This window comes from Periophthalmus magnuspinnatus, chromosome 16 (genome assembly GCF_009829125.3).
Source record: "Periophthalmus magnuspinnatus isolate fPerMag1 chromosome 16, fPerMag1.2.pri, whole genome shotgun sequence".
NCBI classification, from domain to species: Eukaryota; Metazoa; Chordata; class Actinopteri; order Gobiiformes; family Gobiidae; genus Periophthalmus; species Periophthalmus magnuspinnatus.
In genome coordinates, this window is record NC_047141.1 from 25,012,668 (window position 1) to 25,032,412 (window position 19,745).

The window sequence follows — 19,745 nt, forward strand, 5'->3', positions numbered from 1 at the left end:
TTGTCTAAATCAGATCTAAGCAAGGCGCATTCAGCTCAATCTGTTAAAACCTGTTAAAAATATAATGTAATGCCTGGGTAATATGATTCGTATAGGCAATTTATTCATTTCTGTTGTATAACAATAAATACTTAATCGACTTTGGGTTATCTTTAATGTGAATTTCGCATATCTCTTTAGGTAGCAAAGCCATCCTATCACACAGTAAAAATAAGCCTACTCACTATTCCAGCTCTTATCCTGAGTCTCCTTTAGTTTGGGAGTTTTGGATTTGTATACTTTTTCTCTGAACCGAAAAGGCACCACCCCCCTGTCTCATTTGCTGGGACAGAAGGCAGGTCGCTGTGAGTCTAAATACTTGATTGGATGAAACGCCTGTCATTTACTTACGTAGCCCTGCGTCGTGTATAAGGTCAAGGAAAAGAAGCATGGCCGCTGTGTTGAGAAGCTCTCGGTATTTGGTCGGAGGCTGCTCCAAACATGTTACATTTGCATTTGGTAAGACGCGAAACTAATGATTTATCCTGAAAGTAGCATAACCCATGATGCATCCTGCGTTAAGGTTATATGAATTAAGGTTCTCTGTGTTAGTAAAAAACAGGTTTGCTATTGCTGGCAGGCTACTGACTGAGGAGAAGTTTGGAGTGATAGCTCTCAATGGTTGTATTGCTCCATCTGATTATTGTGTAGATTTGGCTGTTTTTTTCCAGTAGAACATTGTGTTACTTGTCTTATGCTTCCTTGGTGACAGTTTAAATGATTAATCAAAGAAATCTGAAAGTGCTACCTCTTATTTGTTTATGAGCAACCAAATTCTCCCCTAAATGGAAATGCATGTTGTGTTATGTTCATTATGGTCTTTTTTATGTTATTTGTATCCTGTTTTATCATCTGTACTTTGTTTAGCATCTACCAGGTCCATGGCCTCCAAGACACAAGTGGGCTTTGTTGGTCTGGGAAACATGGGAAATCCCATGGCAAAGAATCTGCTGAAACATGGATACCCAGTTATTGCTACAGATGTATTTCCAGAGTCTTGCAAAGAAGTGCAAGAGCTGGGTGCACAGGTATGTTAGCTACCTGTGTATATTTAGATTTAATTGCAATGCATGTAATACATTTATTACAATATAACTTGCCCCTATTTAATCTGATTTGTTTCTCAGATTGTGGATAATCCTGCTGAAGTAGCAGACAAGGCTGACCGTATTATCACAATGCTTCCCTCTAGTCCAAATGTCATAGATGTGTACACTGGACCCAATGGGATTCTTAAGTACATGCCTCCTTTTGGCATTCCCCAAGCAGTAGGGCTGCACAATTTTATACCAAAACTAATTGTGCTTTCTGAAAAGTTTTACAATTGCAATTAAAACAGTGCACATTAAATAAACATCTAGAGTCATTAACATTTGAAAGAAAAAAAATGAAATGGGTATAAAAGTTAAACTAATACAAGAGTTACATGCTTTGCAGAAAAGGTTTATGGAAATGAGGCAAGTTTGTTCGTAAGAAGATTGGATATTTTGTTGCTTGCAGAAAACATTTTTGCCTAAAAGTTGCAGCCTTTGTGACTTCATAAGATAAGATAAGATATGCCTTTATTAGTCCCACAGTGGGGAAATTCCAGTATTGCACCGCACAGTTCAAGAACAGCAGGAAAATGGTAAATGGTAATAACAATTCATAGCATAATAGCAACAATTAAAATTGTATCATTAATAATAATTGTGCAGCCCTCCTTTTTATGAATTATTATAGATCTAAAACTAAAAGATTAATTTAGGTGGTAACCTGTCTGTTATTTTGTAGAAAAGTGAAGAAGGGCTCCTTGCTCATAGACTCCAGCACCATTGACCCATCAGTTTCAAAAGAGATGGCAGCAGCAGCAGAAAAGATGGGGGCTGTCTTCATGGATGCACCAGTGTCTGGAGGTTTTCTTTTTTTGTTTTTATTTACAAAAAAGCCATATGCAGGCCTTTATGAGGAGTACAAGAAGTCTGTTAAGTCCAAATGCACACAATGCGATTTTGTCAAAATACAAGGGTTTTGTTATGAACGATGTATTACTTAAAATCTAAATACTAATTAATACTAATACTTCGTATTACTGCACATTGTGAACTGTTCTCAAGTCAATTTCAAGTGTCATTGACTTGTTTTACAATATTTTGCCATTGTAGAGCAATGCATGGCACTTCACCTTGAACTTGCCTGTGTGTTCAAACAACTCAGATTAATTATTGCTATTTGCTTTTCCAACATGACTGCAAGTTACTTTTGACTCTTGGCCTGTCATAATTTAACAGAATGCTGTAGATTAGTAGTTCACTAAATCCGAAAATGGAACCTACTTGTCAAACATTGAAAAGCTTGGTATAGACATTGGCATGGGAAAGAAGATGCAAGGACAATGTTGATCACTGCAATATTCATTATTTTAGGCTATAGTTTTATTAAGAGTACCTATAGATTTTTTAGATGTCTTTGTCCTTCTGAAATAAATAGGTGTGCTAATCTCTTACACTCTCAGTGCACCAGGGTTAAAATTCAACACACATCTGGGTCATAAAAGCAGCTGCTTTTTTGATATATTCCAGTTGTTGTTGTTGTAATTTGTCATCATAAATATTCAGTTTCCATTCAGCTCATTGCTCTTTTAACAAGACACTCTGACTGGTTGTAATTTAGGCAAGTGACAAAAGCTGACCACAAAATCTCAGACCTGGTGACATGGGCAGTATAGGCAAAAGCTAAAAACGCACCACAGGTGGACAAGTACCAGCCACTGCGTACCCCTAGACTCTGAAAATGGATTGGGATACAAATGGATGTTCTGCATTACATAACTTTTTTTCTTTATTTTGGGTCAATCTGACTCTTATTCATGGAATTATAAGCATAAACAGCTGATGAACAGATAAGTTTGAAGAATTGCAGTAAGTAATTTCTCTCCACATTTCAGTTGAATTCTTATAGAAACAACATGAAACATCCATTTCCATTTTCTTCCACTTATCCGGGGCCGGGTCACGGGGGCAGCAGTCTAAGCAGGGACTCCCAGACGTCCCTCACCCCGGACACGTCCTCCAGCTCCTCCGGTGGGACCCCAAGGCGTTCCCAGGCCAGCCGAGAGACATAGTCCCTCAAGCTTGTCCTGGGTCTTCCCCGGGGCCTCCATGAAACATGAGTCTGGGGAAAAAAAAAAACTTTTAGGATTTACTGTTGTCTGCGGCACAGTCTGTCTACAGTCCACACTGTGAGACTGCAGCTCAAGGACAGTGCCACTGAAGCTGGAGAACAGGGGTGGAGCCAGGGAGGGAGCAGAGGGCTGGGGCTCCACTGAGAACCACACAGTATTCGGACACAAGCAACATGCAGCATGTTTACCACATCGGTTAACCCCAACTATGCCACAAGTGTTACTAGATTCAAATGGGGCCAGTATTTATTAAGTACTTCTGTAAAAGTTTGTGAAACAGATGCAATTTCCTGTACAAATCTAAGAATTTCCTTGCTTCAAAATCATTCCATTATTCAGAATTCTTGTCCAGGCTGCCAAGAGTGCCAGCATTGCAATATATGGTCAAATGTGAACACTGCTTTAGTTTCTTAAAATTTAATATATTGCACATCTTAATTTTTAGAAGTGTAGGTGTTGGAAAACAAAAGTTCAGAATGTAACTGTGGTTCCGTGAATCTCATATCAGCACCAGAGGACTGATTCCACTGCTCATGCCTGAGACCAATTCCTTCTTAATCGTCCTCAAATGTGGTACTTTGTCACAAGATTCCAAGAAATACAATTTGGTATATTACCAATCTGCCTGAAACATAAATTGGAATTGTAATGTTTCAGCTCCGTTCAAGTAAGTCTTATTATTATTGTTTTAATTCTGTACTCATTTTTCATTTTTGAGCAGTGTAGTAGTTGTCACTGATTTGTTTGGGGGGTCTTTTTGTGTTTTATTTTTTTTCCCCCATATATTCTTTCCCCCTTTTTAGACCTTTCTTTTTCTTTGTCTGGTCTGTTGTATTACCTTTTTTGGACATTTGTAAACTGGAATAATTTAAGAAAAGCAAAGATTCCAAATTTAAGCTTTACTCATTCCAGTTTCTTGCCTCCTGTGTGGGATTGTAATTAACATACATTTCCAGGTGTGGGAGCTGCCAGTTCGGGGAAGTTGACTTTTATGGTAGGAGGAGCTGAAGAAGAATTTACTGCTGCCAAGGAGTTGCTCAGCTGCATGGGAGCTAACGTGGTATACTGTGGTCAGGTTGGGACTGGACAGGTATGACCAAATGGTAGACTTCAACACATGAAGAGAATGGACTATACGCTTGCTTATTAACATCGCTTCAATGCATTTTTTCTATAGGCAGCAAAAATATGTAACAATATGCTTTTGGCCATTGGAATGATTGGTACATCAGAAACTATGAATCTTGGAATCAGGTACAGAAATAAATATTATTTCATGTTTGATTTTAGGAAATGACAAAGTTGGGTGCTCTGTTTTTACTTCCAGACTTGGTCTCGATCCCAAACTTTTGGCTAAGATCCTCAACATGAGTTCAGGCCGTTGCTGGTCGAGTGACACGTACAACCCTGTGCCTGGAGTTATGGAGGGCGTCCCATCTGGAAACAACTATCAGGGCGGCTTTGGCACCCAGCTCATGGCTAAGGTTTGGAGTAACAGAAATCAAATGTACACTATATATGGAAAAAAGTGTACATTATGAAACTTTTCTGAGAACTTTATTGAATTGCATGGAATGTTCCGCATTATGGCATTAAACATCTCTTAAATGCATGTATTAAATTATTTTTGGTGCCCAGAAATACCATAAAAAATTGTAAATTTTTACCACAGCTCTGACCTGTAATATTGCGTGGTAATGTCACCTGCTAGCGATAGACGATGGATGAATTTAATGCTTTTCTGCAGAGCATACCAGTTAAAGGATTAACATCCATAGAGAGGAGCAGGTGGCGAACCTTCCACCAGAAAAGTTACATTGCACCTTTTTTTTTAAAAAAAAAAAGGTTTTTTTTAAAGTTTTTTTTATTTTTATTTTTTATTATTATTATTATTTGGTCTTTATTCCAGCAAACTGTTTTTAATATAATATTATATATGTATATATTGTTATATACTTTTTGTTATATTGTCTGCTTTTGTTTTCCTTCAGGATCTGGGACTGGCTCAGAACACAGCCACAAACACAAGGACTCCGGTGCCTCTGGGCTCTCTGGCTCATCAGATCTACCGTATGATGTGTGCACGTGGCTATGCCAGTAAAGACTTTTCCTCAGTGTTTCAGTTCCTGCGTGAGGAAGAGGGCCAGTAAGGGGACTCTGCGCCGTCCAAAGCCTAACCAGGCCCAGGGCACATGTAGCCGGGCTCAAGGACTCAAAGTCATGTTTTTGGTGAAATGACCTTTAAAATTCAACACTCCTTTGTCGACAGTGCAGGACAAATATTGGGTATTTGGAGCATTTTAGGAAGAACCAGAAGACAAAAAAAAATGCAAATAAGTGTGCTGAGTATCTTTCTTGCAATTAACTGGGTTCTGTCTGTGTCATTGTGATGTCCATATATTTATCAGGTTATTTTGATTCTTCCTCTTTTGACTCACTCCAATGTCTCTAGGAATGTTACTTTGAAATGAAAAGTGTTTATTCTTCTTCATAGAAAATGAATAAATAAATCTTTTGCAAACTTAATTATCCAATACACATTCATTTAATGTTTAATTATATATATCATGTTCAGGCTTGCAGTTTCATTTTAATTTGTAAATTAAGATTTAATCCCAGAAAAAAAAAAAAACTGTCGGCTGTGTTTTCTTTTATTTTGTCCTGTTTAGTCTCTGCCTTAGACTTGGAAGAAGCAGCATGTTTCTGATCAAGTTCACCAAGAGCCACTGAGGGGCCAAGGTGCCACGGGTCATGCGATCACAAGACAAAGCCATAAAAAGTCCATTAAGCACTGTAGGCTAAGAGTCTGTTGTCATCTGCCTGATGGCTTCTGCAAACAGTGCTGCGCTTTGGTGTCCGGCCTCCGGCGAGCTGCCGTGAGACGCACAGACAGTCGACAGGCCGTCCCAACAAGTTGTACAGCTTTTCGCTTTTGGTAAAATGTAACAATTTAAGAAAGCGCTCTGTAATGTTCATCTTTAATCATATGGACACACTAGAGGTTAAAAAATGGCTTTGCGCCTTTGGGTTTGGTTTGCACATTTAGCCATGTAGACTACGCAATTACGCATAGCCTCTATGCATTTATGTGACCAATAAAATAAAGGCAAATTTAAGATAAGAGACTCTTGCCCATTTTTATTTTATTATTTTTGTATTATTATTTTTGTCTTTGCTTTATTTAAGTTTTGTAATTAGGTTTATCTGTAAAATGATGCGGTCCAAATTAAGATGCAGCGGCGCTCATTCCCTTCACCTCCTGCCAACGAAGTTGAGAATTGAGACAATTCACAACCAAAAACGAGACGAAGTATTATTGAGAAGTTGGCTAATGTCTTACTATGCTTGGGTCTGAAGAACATGTCAGTAGGCTGATTGTTTTACAGATATTGTGTGAGCAACGCTTACTGCAAGCCATGAATTTGGCCCATAAAGATTTACAGCCTCAAAAGGTGAGAAAGCTCTATTAAAATAAAGAGACGCTCAAGTTTAGAGCGCTTGGACTGTTTCCACTGACTGAGCATTACAACAGGATTTAAAATAGAATCTCTGGGCCACGATGAGCAATATTACTGTTTGTCGGGTTTTTTCCCAAGGAACTTTTCAAAGTTTCCTTTTTTAATTGTGCAAATACAAATGTTCCTATAAAAGAGAGGTCATAATATGGACGTGTGAAAAGAACAAATAATTAAAAATATGGTTGAGTAGGCCTAAACATGACAATGGCACGCGCGCTGGACGTGTTCGCCCAGACTCTAAAATCTCTTGTGTTCGCGTGTGTCCGTGAAGAGTCACTGTCCGAACTGTGACTACACTTGACCTTGACCTTCAGACGTGGCCGTGCCACGGGACGCACAGTGTGGCTTATTAGGACTTTGGGGATATTTTTTCACACATTCACATTTTCACACAGTGCAAAGAAATGTGCTTGCTGTATAGGCCTAGTTATGTGACCAAACTGTACAAGATTAAAAGAATTTGTTCATTGGCATTGTATAAATCATTTGAAATAAATAAATCAATATATTCTCCAGCTTCATGTTGAAAAATTCAAAGGCATGGTAATGCTTATAGGCATTAATTATGCGTGGATACCTGTGGCCTAATGAAAAGCACAATAAGCAACATATATCACTATATTTCATCTATCAAAGTTTTTCAAGTTATTTGTGTTAAATAGCTGAGCATATGGCTATATGTTTTAAAGTAACATGATTAAACACTTTGGAGAAGTGGCACAAGAAGTTCCATTTGGCATAACAATAAACATGTAGATAAAACAACAACAATAGCCTAAATATATTCTGTCAGTATTTTTTGGGAGCATGCCCCAATGTACAACAGAAAGCATTTTGTTTGCACATGATCTATAGGCTAGTAGCCTACAATTTTCTTCCTAGACCTTTATCATCTCCTTTGCATATCACGTGTCTGACTTGGGCCAATAACCTTGCGATCTCTCCACTCTCAGGCGTGCTGCTATCGACACTCTGTCCGAGTCCTGTCTGCGCTCATTCGGGAGATTTTGAAAAAGAGTTGCTTGTCTGGATGTAGGGCATGCTATGACCGCATCTGTGCTGCTACATTCACACTGGATTGACCCGGTGATGTTTCTTTACGACAGCGCCCTGGATGACAGAAGCAAAAATATGGAAACTTTCCCTGGAGGCAACTTTACTGCAAGTCAATGCAGGAATCTGTTAGCGCATCCAACTTCTTTGGCTCCCAGCACCTACACGAGCGACGTGCCAGTGTCTGGCATGGGTGAGCCTGGGAAGCAGTGCAGTCCCTGCTCAGCCACCCAGAGCTCTCACAACGCCTCTTTGCCTTATGGATACTTTGGCAGCAGTTATTACCCGTGTCGAATGTCCCACGGTAGCGTAAAGACCCAGGCCTCTGCATATGCGGACAAATACGTGGACTCTCCCTTGTCCGGGGATGACTTCTCAACTCGGGCCAAAGAGTTCTTTTATCAGGGATACTCCTCGACTCCTTACCAACCCAGCTACCTGGATGTGCCAGTGGTGCCCGCACTCAGTGCGCCATCAGAGCCCAGACATGAGCCTCTGCTGCCAATGGAGACGTACCAGCCTTGGGCCATCACAAACAGTTGGAGTGGTCAAGTTTACAGCGCCAAGGAGCAACCTCAAGCAAACACGTTGTGGAAGCCCTCTCTGCAAGGTATGCCCATTTAGTGCAGATCATTCTAGATTCATATCAAGTATAATATCCAATGATTACATTACATCTGTAGTAGCCTGTGAAGTTAAAGAAAAAAGTTATAAATCAACTTGCTCACACAAAGTCTAAATGGGCATGTAATGCTGTCTATTTTTATTGGAATAAAATGTTTAAATAAAAGCATTTGATAGTTGTGTTTGTGCGCAGACAGTGTTCCTGGAGGGGACAGTTCCTTGCGTCGCGGGAGGAAGAAGCGTGTGCCCTACACTAAAGTGCAGCTCAAAGAACTTGAAAGGGAGTACGCCACCAATAAATTCATCACCAAAGATAAACGGAGGAGGATATCCGCGCAGACAAACCTGACAGAGAGACAGGTGACGATCTGGTTTCAAAATAGGCGAGTGAAGGAAAAGAAAGTTGTTAATAAGTTCAAGAGCTCTGGTTAGCTCTGCACGGGTGCAAGTTTATCAAAAACTGTTTGACTAATTTATTTAGAAAGAACACTTAACGTCGCTGCGGCTCCGTTTGACCCTCGCGTTTCCTTCCTGCTTTAATTGGAACCAGTCTCTGCGGCCTGTTGACACTGGACGGAAATGGGCTGCAACAGTTTGACCAAAGGCCATTCTGCGAGGGATGCATGTTCTCATTATGCAGGACTGAGCAAACTATTAGAGTGAAGCCTGGACACCGGAGACCCCCAGTGCAGAGCGACTTTACATCCCCAAAGTAGCCCTTAAAAACACGCACAGGGTTTTGACTTTTGTGCACATTATATTTTGTTTTTGGAACTTTTCACAGGCCATGCATGGCAAGCACGCGAGCAAAATCAGAGCAAGAATTCATTATTCATTATTCTGTAGTAATTTTCTAAAAATTGCCACCAAAATAAAACCTAATAAAATATCGCAAAGAGTAAAGCTGACATCAAATTGCGATGTGTGTCAACTAATAACGCACACTCTTGGATTATTGTGGTATTATGGATTAAACATCAGGCTAGAACTTACTCCTTTTTCCTTGGATGGAGACATTGTCGTGAACAACAGACGAACCGCATTTAAGCACATAGTTCTATATTCCTTTTTTGTATATTTTGTTTATAAACTGGCAATATGTTCAAATGTTAAAACGTGTAAATATGACATAGTTTGGCCTAAAATTTTTGTCTGACTCTAAAATAAACCAGCAGTTTGCAATAAATGTTCTGACACTGTAAACATTTATCTTTTTAACTTTCATTTGAGCCTTTCAATCGGAGTTGCCTATTTATTTTGTACTCATGGTTTCAGCTTCCTGATTGGCCCTATATGTGGCATTTTTAGGACTTTTGACCTTTCAAAATATAGCCTATAATATTTAGTTTTAAATTGTTAATTGTTATGACATCAGTCCTATTTTTATCATTGTGATACTCATGAATAGCATCTACTGTAGATTAAGAATGCTGTTAGGCCACGGGCCTCGCGAACATCCCGTCCTGCAGTGTTTCTGAAAGAGAGCTGTGTCGCCATCTGGCGGCAAACCCGTGTTAGTACAGTACAGGCAGACGAAAGGCTGCAGGGACATGCTGAGAAGTTTGCTGTGACGGTTTAGTCTAGTAATAGACCTGTAGTATTGTTATCAAATTGCTTAGAGCTACTACTACTACTACTACTACTACTACTACTACTACTACTACTATTATTATTATTATTATTATTATTATTATTATTATTATTATTATTATTATTATTATTGTTGTTGTTGTTGTTGTTGTTGTTGTCGTTGTTATTATTAATTCCTTTACATGCTATTTTGTGTTGGACAAATACAGTGGAAAGTAGGATCTGTCAAAGAAAGCAAATAGAAATACACACGTTAAAACGACACAACTGAGTGCGGCTTTAACTTTATCTCATCGTACATTTAGGTCACATGCCCAAAGCCACTATCCCCCTTAAGATGTGTACAGCACATTCGACCCACAGATATAGACCAGTCTTCACGCGCGGATGTTTTAGCTCTTAGTGAAACCATACACTTCCGGAGACCCCCCAAGGTGCAAGCAGGCCCCGCCCCTTGCAGTCTTCCTCCAGCTTCTTAACCTTGGCACTCTAGGCGTTCAAGTGCTGTTTTGTCTGCTTTGGCAATTTTAACATTTCTATGTTTAAAACAAAAAAAACAAAAAACAAAAAAAAAACATTAAAAAAACCCAACCAAAAAAAAAAAAAAACAACAAATGGGTTTATTAGGCTCAAGGTAAGGACGTTAATTCTTTTTCCTCAAAACTTTGTCGGAACCTTTTGTTGATTAAACAGGCTAAATTAAATAAATGTCTTTGATGAAGCCCTTCCATGGTTTCCAGAGTGATAAAAATCTAGCAACGTTGCCATATCAATTAACAATTACAAACAATATATTGTTTTTTGGGTTGTTTTTTTTTTGTTTGTTTTTTTTGTTTGTTTGTTTTTTCTTTTTTTTTTCTTTTTTTTCCTCTTTTTTATATAAATATCATGTACAGAAAGTTGAAAACCATGAACAAATATATTGTTGTGTTCAGTCATTGTGTAAAGCTTAAGCTTTTCGTTATTTAGTAATTCTATGGGACTTGAGGTGTAACTTAAAAGAGGGTCTGTTCAACATGGTTGAAGTTGTTGCAGACAAACACAAAATAAATAAAATATATTTATTTCTGCTTTTCAATGAATCCAACGTTGGAAAGTTCAGCTTTAAAGTTTTAAATAAACCTCTTTCCCTAAGATCTAAATAAGATTAAACGCTTAAACGCACAACTTTAACCGGAAAATCAAGTTGTAAACACAGTATCTTTGTTTAATTTTTGGTTGTGTTTTATTGTGTTTATTTTGGGCTATTTTGGTGTATATTTTAATACTATTTAAATAAATTACTAATTGAAATGTACTCGTTGTTTCCTCGTGCTATCGAAATAAACTGTGTGTTGTGGAAAAAGGCTGTGCCAAAGGTTTATACCGGGTGCAGCAGACAAAGCCCGGGCCATTCTCTGGCTGAACAACAGCCGAAGTATTTATTATCCATAGTCTTTAAACTAGAGCTGCCTGTTAACACTGTATATGCACGTGTCATTACTGCAAAGTTATGTCATTACGCGCGTCTTATTGTTAACTCCACCTTTAAGCACTCGCACAACCAACAAGTTTATTTTACTTAAGGCACATTTTACAAGTGGCCGACATAGTGTACAGTCAATGTTAAGCCTTTATAAAATATAAATAAATGCGTGGAGGCAGTCAGCCTGCTCAGAGAGCACGGTTGACGCCTGATAAAATTGCTGCTTGACTCACATTACTGCGCTTAAGCCTTCGATCAGTCTATTTTTAGACAGAGCAGCTTTTCAAATGCAGAGAGGTTACAAAAATAATCCAGACTGCAGAGACAAATCAGGTATTTCCATTTTTCAATATGATAGGTCTAATATTATTATTTTTGATCGAGTCACAAATATATGTAGGCTAAAAAATAATAATAATAATAATAAAAAAATGTTTTTACGCATAAGCTTATCCAGTTGCTCATGCACAAAATCGCCATCATAATTCCCGTTCAAATATTTTTGTTTACTTTGATGGTGCTCTTGAATAAAAAACAGAAGATATTGAAAACAAATATAGGAGCAAAATTCCTCTTTGTGTGCTGTACTCTCTGTATGTTGTTTGGCAGTGCGCATATGGCCGTTTTAAATATAGTGAAACGAGTGTATATTTTATGTTAAAAAAGAAAGAAAAAGTCTGCTCCGTCCACCAGTTCTCGGCATTTTTCTCCTCTTGTGCAGCTTGAGCCCAGCGTTATAAACTCATTGACTCATGTAGTGTACACACTGAGGCGTATGCTCGCTGTCACTTGTGCCAGTGGTCACATGGCTTTGGCCCTCAGGACTGGATAGAGATGGATTCCCACGTCAGCTTGTACGTCTAAGGACTTGGGTTCAGCGCTCTGCCTCAAAGTGACTGAGGCGCAGCACCACGCGTAGGAGCTATGAGAGGATTATTATTATTATGATCCCGACGTTTCAAAGGGTGCACTATGGATTTTGACGAGCGTGTTTCAGGCTCAAACATGTATCTTCCCAGCTGCACTTACTACGACTTCTCGGGGATTCCTCACTACTTGAGCCAGGGTCAGTCGTCTTGTCCAGTCCCCTACTCGTACCAGTCCTCTCCATTGCCACAGGTCCCGTCCGTGCGAGATGTTGCGTTCAGGGACTATGGCATTGACGCACACAGCAAGTGGCACCACAGCAGGGGCGGCCTGTCTCACTGTTACGCGGAGGACACGGTCCATAGAGACGGCTGGACAAGTTCTGTGTCACGGGGGACAGAACTCTTGGTTAAAAGCGGCCCCGGTGTCAACTCCAACCCTACGCCTGGATTTTACGCGAGTGTGGGGAGGAATGGGGTCTTGCCACAAGCTTTCGACCAATTCTTTGAGACGGCATACGGGCAGGAGAACACAAGCACAACGCACAATACACCAGGCGCAGCAGCTACAGCTCAAGGAAACGTAGACAGAGACCAACAGCGAGCAAAAGCCACAAGCCCCGCTTCAGCCATTGGCTCCGAGACATCAGCGGACAGTCCACGGTCTGTGTCCGGTCAAAGCGACGACAAGCAAAGCAAAGGCAGCGGTCAGTATTTTCTCCACAGGCAAAGAATTCTGCGCGTTGCTCTTAAAGCTTTTATATGCTGTTTTATAAGCCCATGGTTTATGGAGGCCCTGCACATTTTGCCTGCAACAAAAACTTTGCCATAAACGACAAGATCACGTGCTTGAGAATGAAATTGGCCGTGAAGTGTATATCCAATGTTTCCAACTTGATTTCTACTATTCCCTCTCGCTATACTTTACTAGCTTTTAAACTTCATATTGCGTGGGCTCATTAATGGGGCAATTAAGCATCATCAAATTAAATTTAAAAACAGTGTATTAGTTTGTGTAAATCGATTGAATTCAACTCTTTAAATTGTTCATAGCTTATTTTGACTGAGGCCAGTTGTTACTCTGACTCAGGACTCTGCTTTAAATCCTGAGTCTTACATAAGACAAATATTTACAGAATGTATTGGCGGGGATTTAATACCACAACAAATTCCCGTGAAGGACATTCTCTCACACAAGAACAACGACTCCTTATGCCAGAATGAAACCCAAAACGCACAACCAGAGACACAATACTCCAGTCTTTTCCGCGTTCAAATCACCCCCTAAAATCCATTTTATGGGTTTTTATACAGTTTCACAACTTCCGACATTCGATGCATTAAAGCAACTTATCCCAAGTTCAGTTTATGTTTACAAAATGTGCAGGCCTCAAATCAGATGGGGGGGAAGGACTTGAACTCCAAAGGCGACACAACTGAAGCACCATAAAAGCTTATGTATTTGTATACACAATGATAGAACAAATATTTACATTTTTGCAATAACTATTTATGTGCTGTTTAGGTGGCCACAAGACGCGCAAAAAGAGATGTCCTTATTCCAAGTATCAGATCAGGGAACTGGAGAGAGAGTTTTTCTTCAGTGTTTATATCAACAAGGAAAAGCGCATGCAGCTTTCGCGAATGCTCAACCTGACGGACCGCCAGGTGAAGATCTGGTTCCAAAATCGCAGGATGAAAGAGAAGAAGCTGAACAGAGACCGTTTACAGTATTACACCACGAACCCTCTGCTATGAACTCAGCTGACAAGGACACTGCTGACAGCGCATAACCGTTTACCTGGATATAATATCACTGCTATTATTATTATGATTACCTTTTACGCATTATTATTATTATTATTATTATTATTATTATTATTATTATTATTATTATTATTATTATTATTATTATTATTATTATTATTATTATTCGAATAAGTAGCCTAAACTATTGTTGTGTTATTTGGTGTGAGGTTTTTCTGCCTATTGTTAATATTATATAAACAAATACATTTGCGATTATTTACATTTGCTGGTCTGTTTTCTTCTTCAAAGTGTGTTTTAAGAACCACACCAGAATGAAATCCAATGGATCCCTAAATACAAAATCCGAATATAAATCTCACTGCTTGGCTTAAGCGATATTTGTCTAAAATAACTTGAGAAATGACAAGTGTGAAACAAGCTTTCGCTCTTTGTGTCAGCAGCACGCGTGTCACGTATCAAATACATGATATGTGTAACTCTAATAGTTTTTATTCCCACATGTCGAAACGTGAGCCAGAAGTTGTATAAGTTATACTACAAGATATCCACAACAAAGACTTAGTTCAGTTTTAATATTATATGGTGTAATTATTTGATTGAGTTACAACCCAAAGAGTGATCACTGATATTTTATTTGACATTTTCTCCTGTATTCATGATGTGGAAAGGTTATCTTAATTCATCTGGTGCGTCAAGCTGCAAGTGGAAGTCCAGTTAACACTGGGTACAATAGTGGTATCATTAGCTGCTATCAGCTTCCCAAAACAGATCTCAAATGGGGCTTTCTTCTCCCTTGTCCTGAGCATCCTGTCCAGTGTGAAGACCCTAAGAATTCCGCTTTGATTGCAGCACATCCTCCCAGTTGCTCCAGTAACCTGGCCATAAAACGCGAAGTCGTCTGGAGCATTTGGAGAGCAGTGCAATAAAGCGTCTGGGACCAAGGTTATTAACTGTGACCAAGAGGCTGAAAAACAACGGCTGGGAAGGATTCAAAACTTGTACTCCGGCTTTTCTCTCGTCATTTGCTGTAGAAGTCTATATCACTATACGCTCGGAATATGTTTTGCCTTATCCGTGAAGGGCCGTAGAGTTGTGTCCACTTGGTGGCGCTGATCAGATCAATGTCATTACCGTGAATTGAAATATAAAAGAAGTTCTTACTCAAAGTCTGTGGACAACCAGAATTCTTCTTTTTCCAGGTAGGTGAAGCCTCAGGGGCTTTAAACAGCACTAAACTCTTATAATACCCCTGACTCCACATTAAGACATTAAATGCCATAGTTTTATGGCTTAACATAAATGAGTTCGTGACAAAACTACATCGAGTAAACAGAGCAAAGTAACATAATTTTGACGTTTGACGTTTCCATAGACCTGTGAGTCACGCGCCCTGTAACATCTTATATTCCAAATTATACGCTATGTATTTCGGTGTTGCTTTGAGGCTCACAAACTTTTATCATTATCTTTGACTTTTCGCACGAAATGTAGCCTATGTCCCATGTTTTGATTATGCACTAGATTTATGTTAAACCACATAGAAACCATACAACCTCTGACACAGGAAAATGTATTTTACGCACGGCGTTACGCACGTGCCAAAATATTTCTGTCAATACAATTTTAAGTAAATGTTTCTGAAATTCTAATTACTCTTAATTAAATAAGCTTGTGCCTAATTTATTTCTTTTTATTTTTTTTTAACAAAAAATTGATACTTGAATGCATTTCTTTTTTTTTTCTTTTTTGCGTAATTGATGAAACCTATGTCTAAAATTGAAATTTCTACGACATTGTATTTTAAATATTTAAAATAAATACATACATACAACATACAATGTCGTATCGCATTACACACAAAATGATAATATAAAATGTGTAGGTATATCGAGCGAAATTAGCTCATACCGGATGACTATCAGAGGAACATATGCCATTTTGCTTTAGGCCTATTTTTGTATTTTAATGATATCACTTTCTTTGGGTCTTACCTGTGTGCGTGATTGCATATAACAAACAAAGTAAAATTGCAAAATCTTCTGAAAATATAATCTATGCATATTATTCTACTTTAAGGAGTAGTTACTGGTTTTAGGACGGAAATCAAAGTGAAACATTTTTATTTAACGCCACCAATACATTGAGACACCAATAAAGTTGCATAATTTTTTTATATTATATATAATTTATTTAAATTATCCAGGGTATTTGGCTTGATTTGGACAATGCAATTCAGCGCCATCTTTGAGACATTTTCAGGTAAAAGAACATAAACTGATATGTGTTTTCGTAATGGATCACAACAACAACAATAACAACAACAACAAAAACAGCAACAGCAACCGGACCAAAACAGCGCTCATACTTTATTATTGTTGTGAGTGTGTGATTATAATTTTACTCAGGTGCACCAATTGTCCAGGCAGTGGTCAAATTCAGCACTTTGTGCATATACCACGATGTTAAGGGAAAAGGAGACTAGAGGCGATTACTGAATAAATATTAGCAAGAATATATAGTAGAATATAGTTAAATATGTTCATGAGGCTTAGAGTGTTTGATGCACCCATGCACTGCTCAGAGGCACCTCAAGAACCTACGTTTTACAGTGCCGTAAAAGTGCTCATAAAACTATGCATTGGACATAATTGCTGGGGACAGCTTTCAACAACTGACTTGTCAAAGATGGCTTCTTTTAAACGTACAATGAAGTGCTGGCTCACTGACGTCCTGAATCCAAGAGATGTTTTAACATTTTACACAATGTCTCTCTCGCAGTTTAGGCTTCTTTTACTTAGCCTAAAACATTGGCTAATCTATGACAGAGGGGGGTGGGTGGAGCCAGTAGTCGCCTGGTGTTTTAATTGGCTGCACGCTACAGTGAGAAGCGTGAGTATCAGTAATTATTCAGCAATGTTTTGCACAAGAAATGTCAGCCAGGAAGGGTTTTCTTCACCCGCCGTCAAATTATCCCACAACGACGATGACATGCCCCAACAATCAGGCTGCAAACCCCTTTTTTGTGGATTCCTTAATCAACGCGAGAAGCGAGTCTGGCACCTATTACCAAAGTAACGGCGTGTATCTACCACCAGCGACGGAGTACTCGTATGGACTGTCCGGGTCTGGCTCCTGCTTCCCGGGGATCGCTAAGCGCAGCGACCCGAGCGCCCACATCCCCGCGTCTGCGCCATATGTTCAGGGGATGGAAACGTGGCTGGAACAGTCTCGTTCGTGTCGAGTGGAGCAGCAGCAGCCCCACGGCGTGCAACATATGACCCCGTGTTCATTCTCAGCGAGCATTAAAGAAGAAAGCGCGTACTGCCTTTATGAGCCTGATAAATGTCCCAAAGCAGCGACGGTAGATGACATCTCCTACTCAGGGGGCAGTACCGTGCCAGTGCCGGGCTACTTCCGCTTGTCCCAGTCATCGTACACGTCCTCCAGAGTATACCACGATACCCAGTCAGGACTGAACCACTGCAGCCCGGAGAGAGTCGCCCGTTTGGAGGCGCAGAGCGTATCCCAGCCGCAGCATGCTGCCTCCACAGAGCGCGTGGGAGAAGGGAGCCACGAGGAGGCGCCTTGTGTGCCGGACAGAGATGAAGATAGTCGCCCGTCCTCAGACGTCTCATCCTCTCCGGAACCCAATGAGAGCACCGCGGAGAGCCCAGAAAAACCCTCGAAAGGTGAACAGAACTGAGCTAAAAGCATGCGATGACTAATCTGAAACGTTATTAGAAAAAAAGAGAAAAGAATGGATGTCTATGGCCTTGTGCTTTTCTAGGGCTAAACGTATGGCATATGCAATGCAATAGATTTCATATTACACACATAAATATACCTGGTAATGAATAATAATAATAATAACAATAACAAATAACAATGAGCTATAAATAAATAGCTAACCAAGCATGGACTATGACCTCAAACCTAATTCTCAAAGAAACCTTTTGCAAATGTTCACGTTTAAGTCTAAGTTTAGTTCTTTCACTGTGCAACTGGAAAATGTTTGAAATATAGCCTTTATGTTTTCTTTATCTTTTGTTGATAGTTGTCGCTGATGACACAGCGCGCATTAGTCTTAATACTGACCGTGCAGTGTTGGCTGCAGCTGTCTGCAATGTAAAGGACAAATATGTTTAAATCCAAATGAACTGTGTGTTAATTTGGCGAGTGTTTGTGTGGAAGTGAGAGAAACCATTTGAAGGTTATCTAGAGGTCAATGGCCAAATGTACATATGTAATGTTCCTGTGTATTTTATTGAACAGATGGTTTGCATTTGTATTGTGCATTAGCTATATAAAGTCTATATTCAATGTAAATGTTAATATAGGCCTGTTCCAATATTTGTGTCAGGGTATGGTTACTGCATTGAACAGGCAAATCTGGTTTTGTCTAGATGATTGGGTTGTCTTCACCTGTTGTCTAAAATATCAACTAATCTATAATGTTTTTATTACAGGAGATGATAAAACGGAGAGCACTGCGAACTGGCTCACAGCAAAGAGCGGCCGCAAAAAGCGCTGCCCCTACACCAAGCACCAGACGCTCGAGCTGGAGAAGGAGTTCCTCTTCAACATGTACTTGACTAGAGAGCGTCGTTTGGAGATCAGCCGGAGCGTACACCTCACCGACAGGCAAGTCAAAATCTGGTTCCAAAACAGAAGAATGAAACTGAAAAAAATGAGCCGCGAGAACAGAATCCGAGAGCTGTCCACTAACTTCAGCTTCTCGTGAGACGTGTGTGCGTCCCGCCAAATGTGAATATGGACCTTAATGCTAACTTATTGATTGTTGCTCTTTTGAAACTGTTCATTTTGTTTCTATATGTGGTGTATTTATAAATCGCGTAAATGTTGTGTTTTTAAGAATGTGACCACAGCTGCTTAGACATGTTGTACATATGTATATTCTACAAACTGCATGTTGAACTTCGAGTAACTACACTTAAGTACACATTGGACTTCTTCTTGTGACAGCTTTTAGCCCATAATGAAGAGCCCGAGATGTCTGCTGATCATTTGCACATTTCTGATGGTTAAACAAATAAAAAATAAATATCACTGCTATTGCACGTTTATTTCATTTTCTGAGCCTTCCGAAAAATATATTTATACAGACTATTTGTCCGGTGCATGGTTCTCATCCACATTTTGCGCTAATGTAAAACGTGGAAACGCATGGCGCAATTTCAATTAGCGAATAAAACTTTATTTTATTTATATTTTTATTTAGTTTTTAATATTTTTTAATTTTTTGTATTAATGTTGATATATTTCTCTATATATACATATATATTTATTAATTTTGTTTGTTTTACCTCTAATTGATATTTATTTAAATAAAAAGGAAACGTTTAAAAGGGCCTATGTTGCGGTCACATGTGGGTTACATTTTCTACTTTCTTGATTTGACAGATAATTGTTAAATGCCTAATTGGTCTATCCATAAAACTGGCTACATTTACTGCGAGCCTCGGCCACAGAAGCGTCCCAAAGAAGAAGAGCGGGCTGTTGAGTGGTTTAGGTAGTCTCATGTTGTTGGGCTAAATAATTTCACCCACAACACGAAACTGCCTTGATTGCCTCAGTTAAACTCGACGCAATGCAAAAGATGGTCCCCTGTCAATTAGGCAATAAAATAATAAAATAGC

The 19,745-nt window shown here is 39.3% G+C and overlaps 4 protein-coding genes across 4 annotated transcripts; all 4 read left to right on the top strand.

Annotated features, from left to right (window-relative positions):
• The first annotated feature begins 392 nt into the window (after positions 1 to 392).
• On the top strand, positions 393 to 6,321 carry hibadhb (3-hydroxyisobutyrate dehydrogenase b). The gene is made up of 8 exons (XM_033981361.2): positions 393 to 498; positions 907 to 1,067; positions 1,167 to 1,276; positions 1,813 to 1,934; positions 4,159 to 4,292; positions 4,380 to 4,456; positions 4,530 to 4,686; positions 5,194 to 6,321. The coding sequence occupies exons 1-8, from the start codon at positions 429 to 431 to the stop codon at positions 5,350 to 5,352; spliced, it is 990 nt and encodes a 329-aa protein (XP_033837252.1). The 5' UTR covers positions 393 to 428; the 3' UTR covers positions 5,353 to 6,321.
• A 1,410-nt stretch (positions 6,322 to 7,731) lies between these two features.
• On the top strand, positions 7,732 to 9,191 carry hoxa13b (homeobox A13b). Its single transcript, XM_033981520.2, has 2 exons — positions 7,732 to 8,383; positions 8,591 to 9,191. Exons 1-2 carry the CDS (start codon positions 7,765 to 7,767, stop codon positions 8,827 to 8,829), a joined length of 858 nt encoding a protein of 285 aa, XP_033837411.1. The 5' UTR covers positions 7,732 to 7,764; the 3' UTR covers positions 8,830 to 9,191.
• Positions 9,192 to 12,210: 3,019 nt separating this feature from the next.
• Positions 12,211 to 14,133, top strand: hoxa11b (homeobox A11b). The gene is made up of 2 exons (XM_033981262.2): positions 12,211 to 13,025; positions 13,844 to 14,133. Exons 1-2 carry the CDS (start codon positions 12,425 to 12,427, stop codon positions 14,074 to 14,076), a joined length of 834 nt encoding a protein of 277 aa, XP_033837153.1. The 5' UTR covers positions 12,211 to 12,424; the 3' UTR covers positions 14,077 to 14,133.
• Positions 14,134 to 16,993: 2,860 nt separating this feature from the next.
• On the top strand, positions 16,994 to 19,152 carry hoxa10b (homeobox A10b). Its single transcript, XM_033981238.2, has 2 exons — positions 16,994 to 17,777; positions 18,555 to 19,152. The coding sequence occupies exons 1-2, from the start codon at positions 17,018 to 17,020 to the stop codon at positions 18,827 to 18,829; spliced, it is 1,035 nt and encodes a 344-aa protein (XP_033837129.1). The 5' UTR covers positions 16,994 to 17,017; the 3' UTR covers positions 18,830 to 19,152.
• Positions 19,153 to 19,745: the final 593 nt, after the last annotated feature.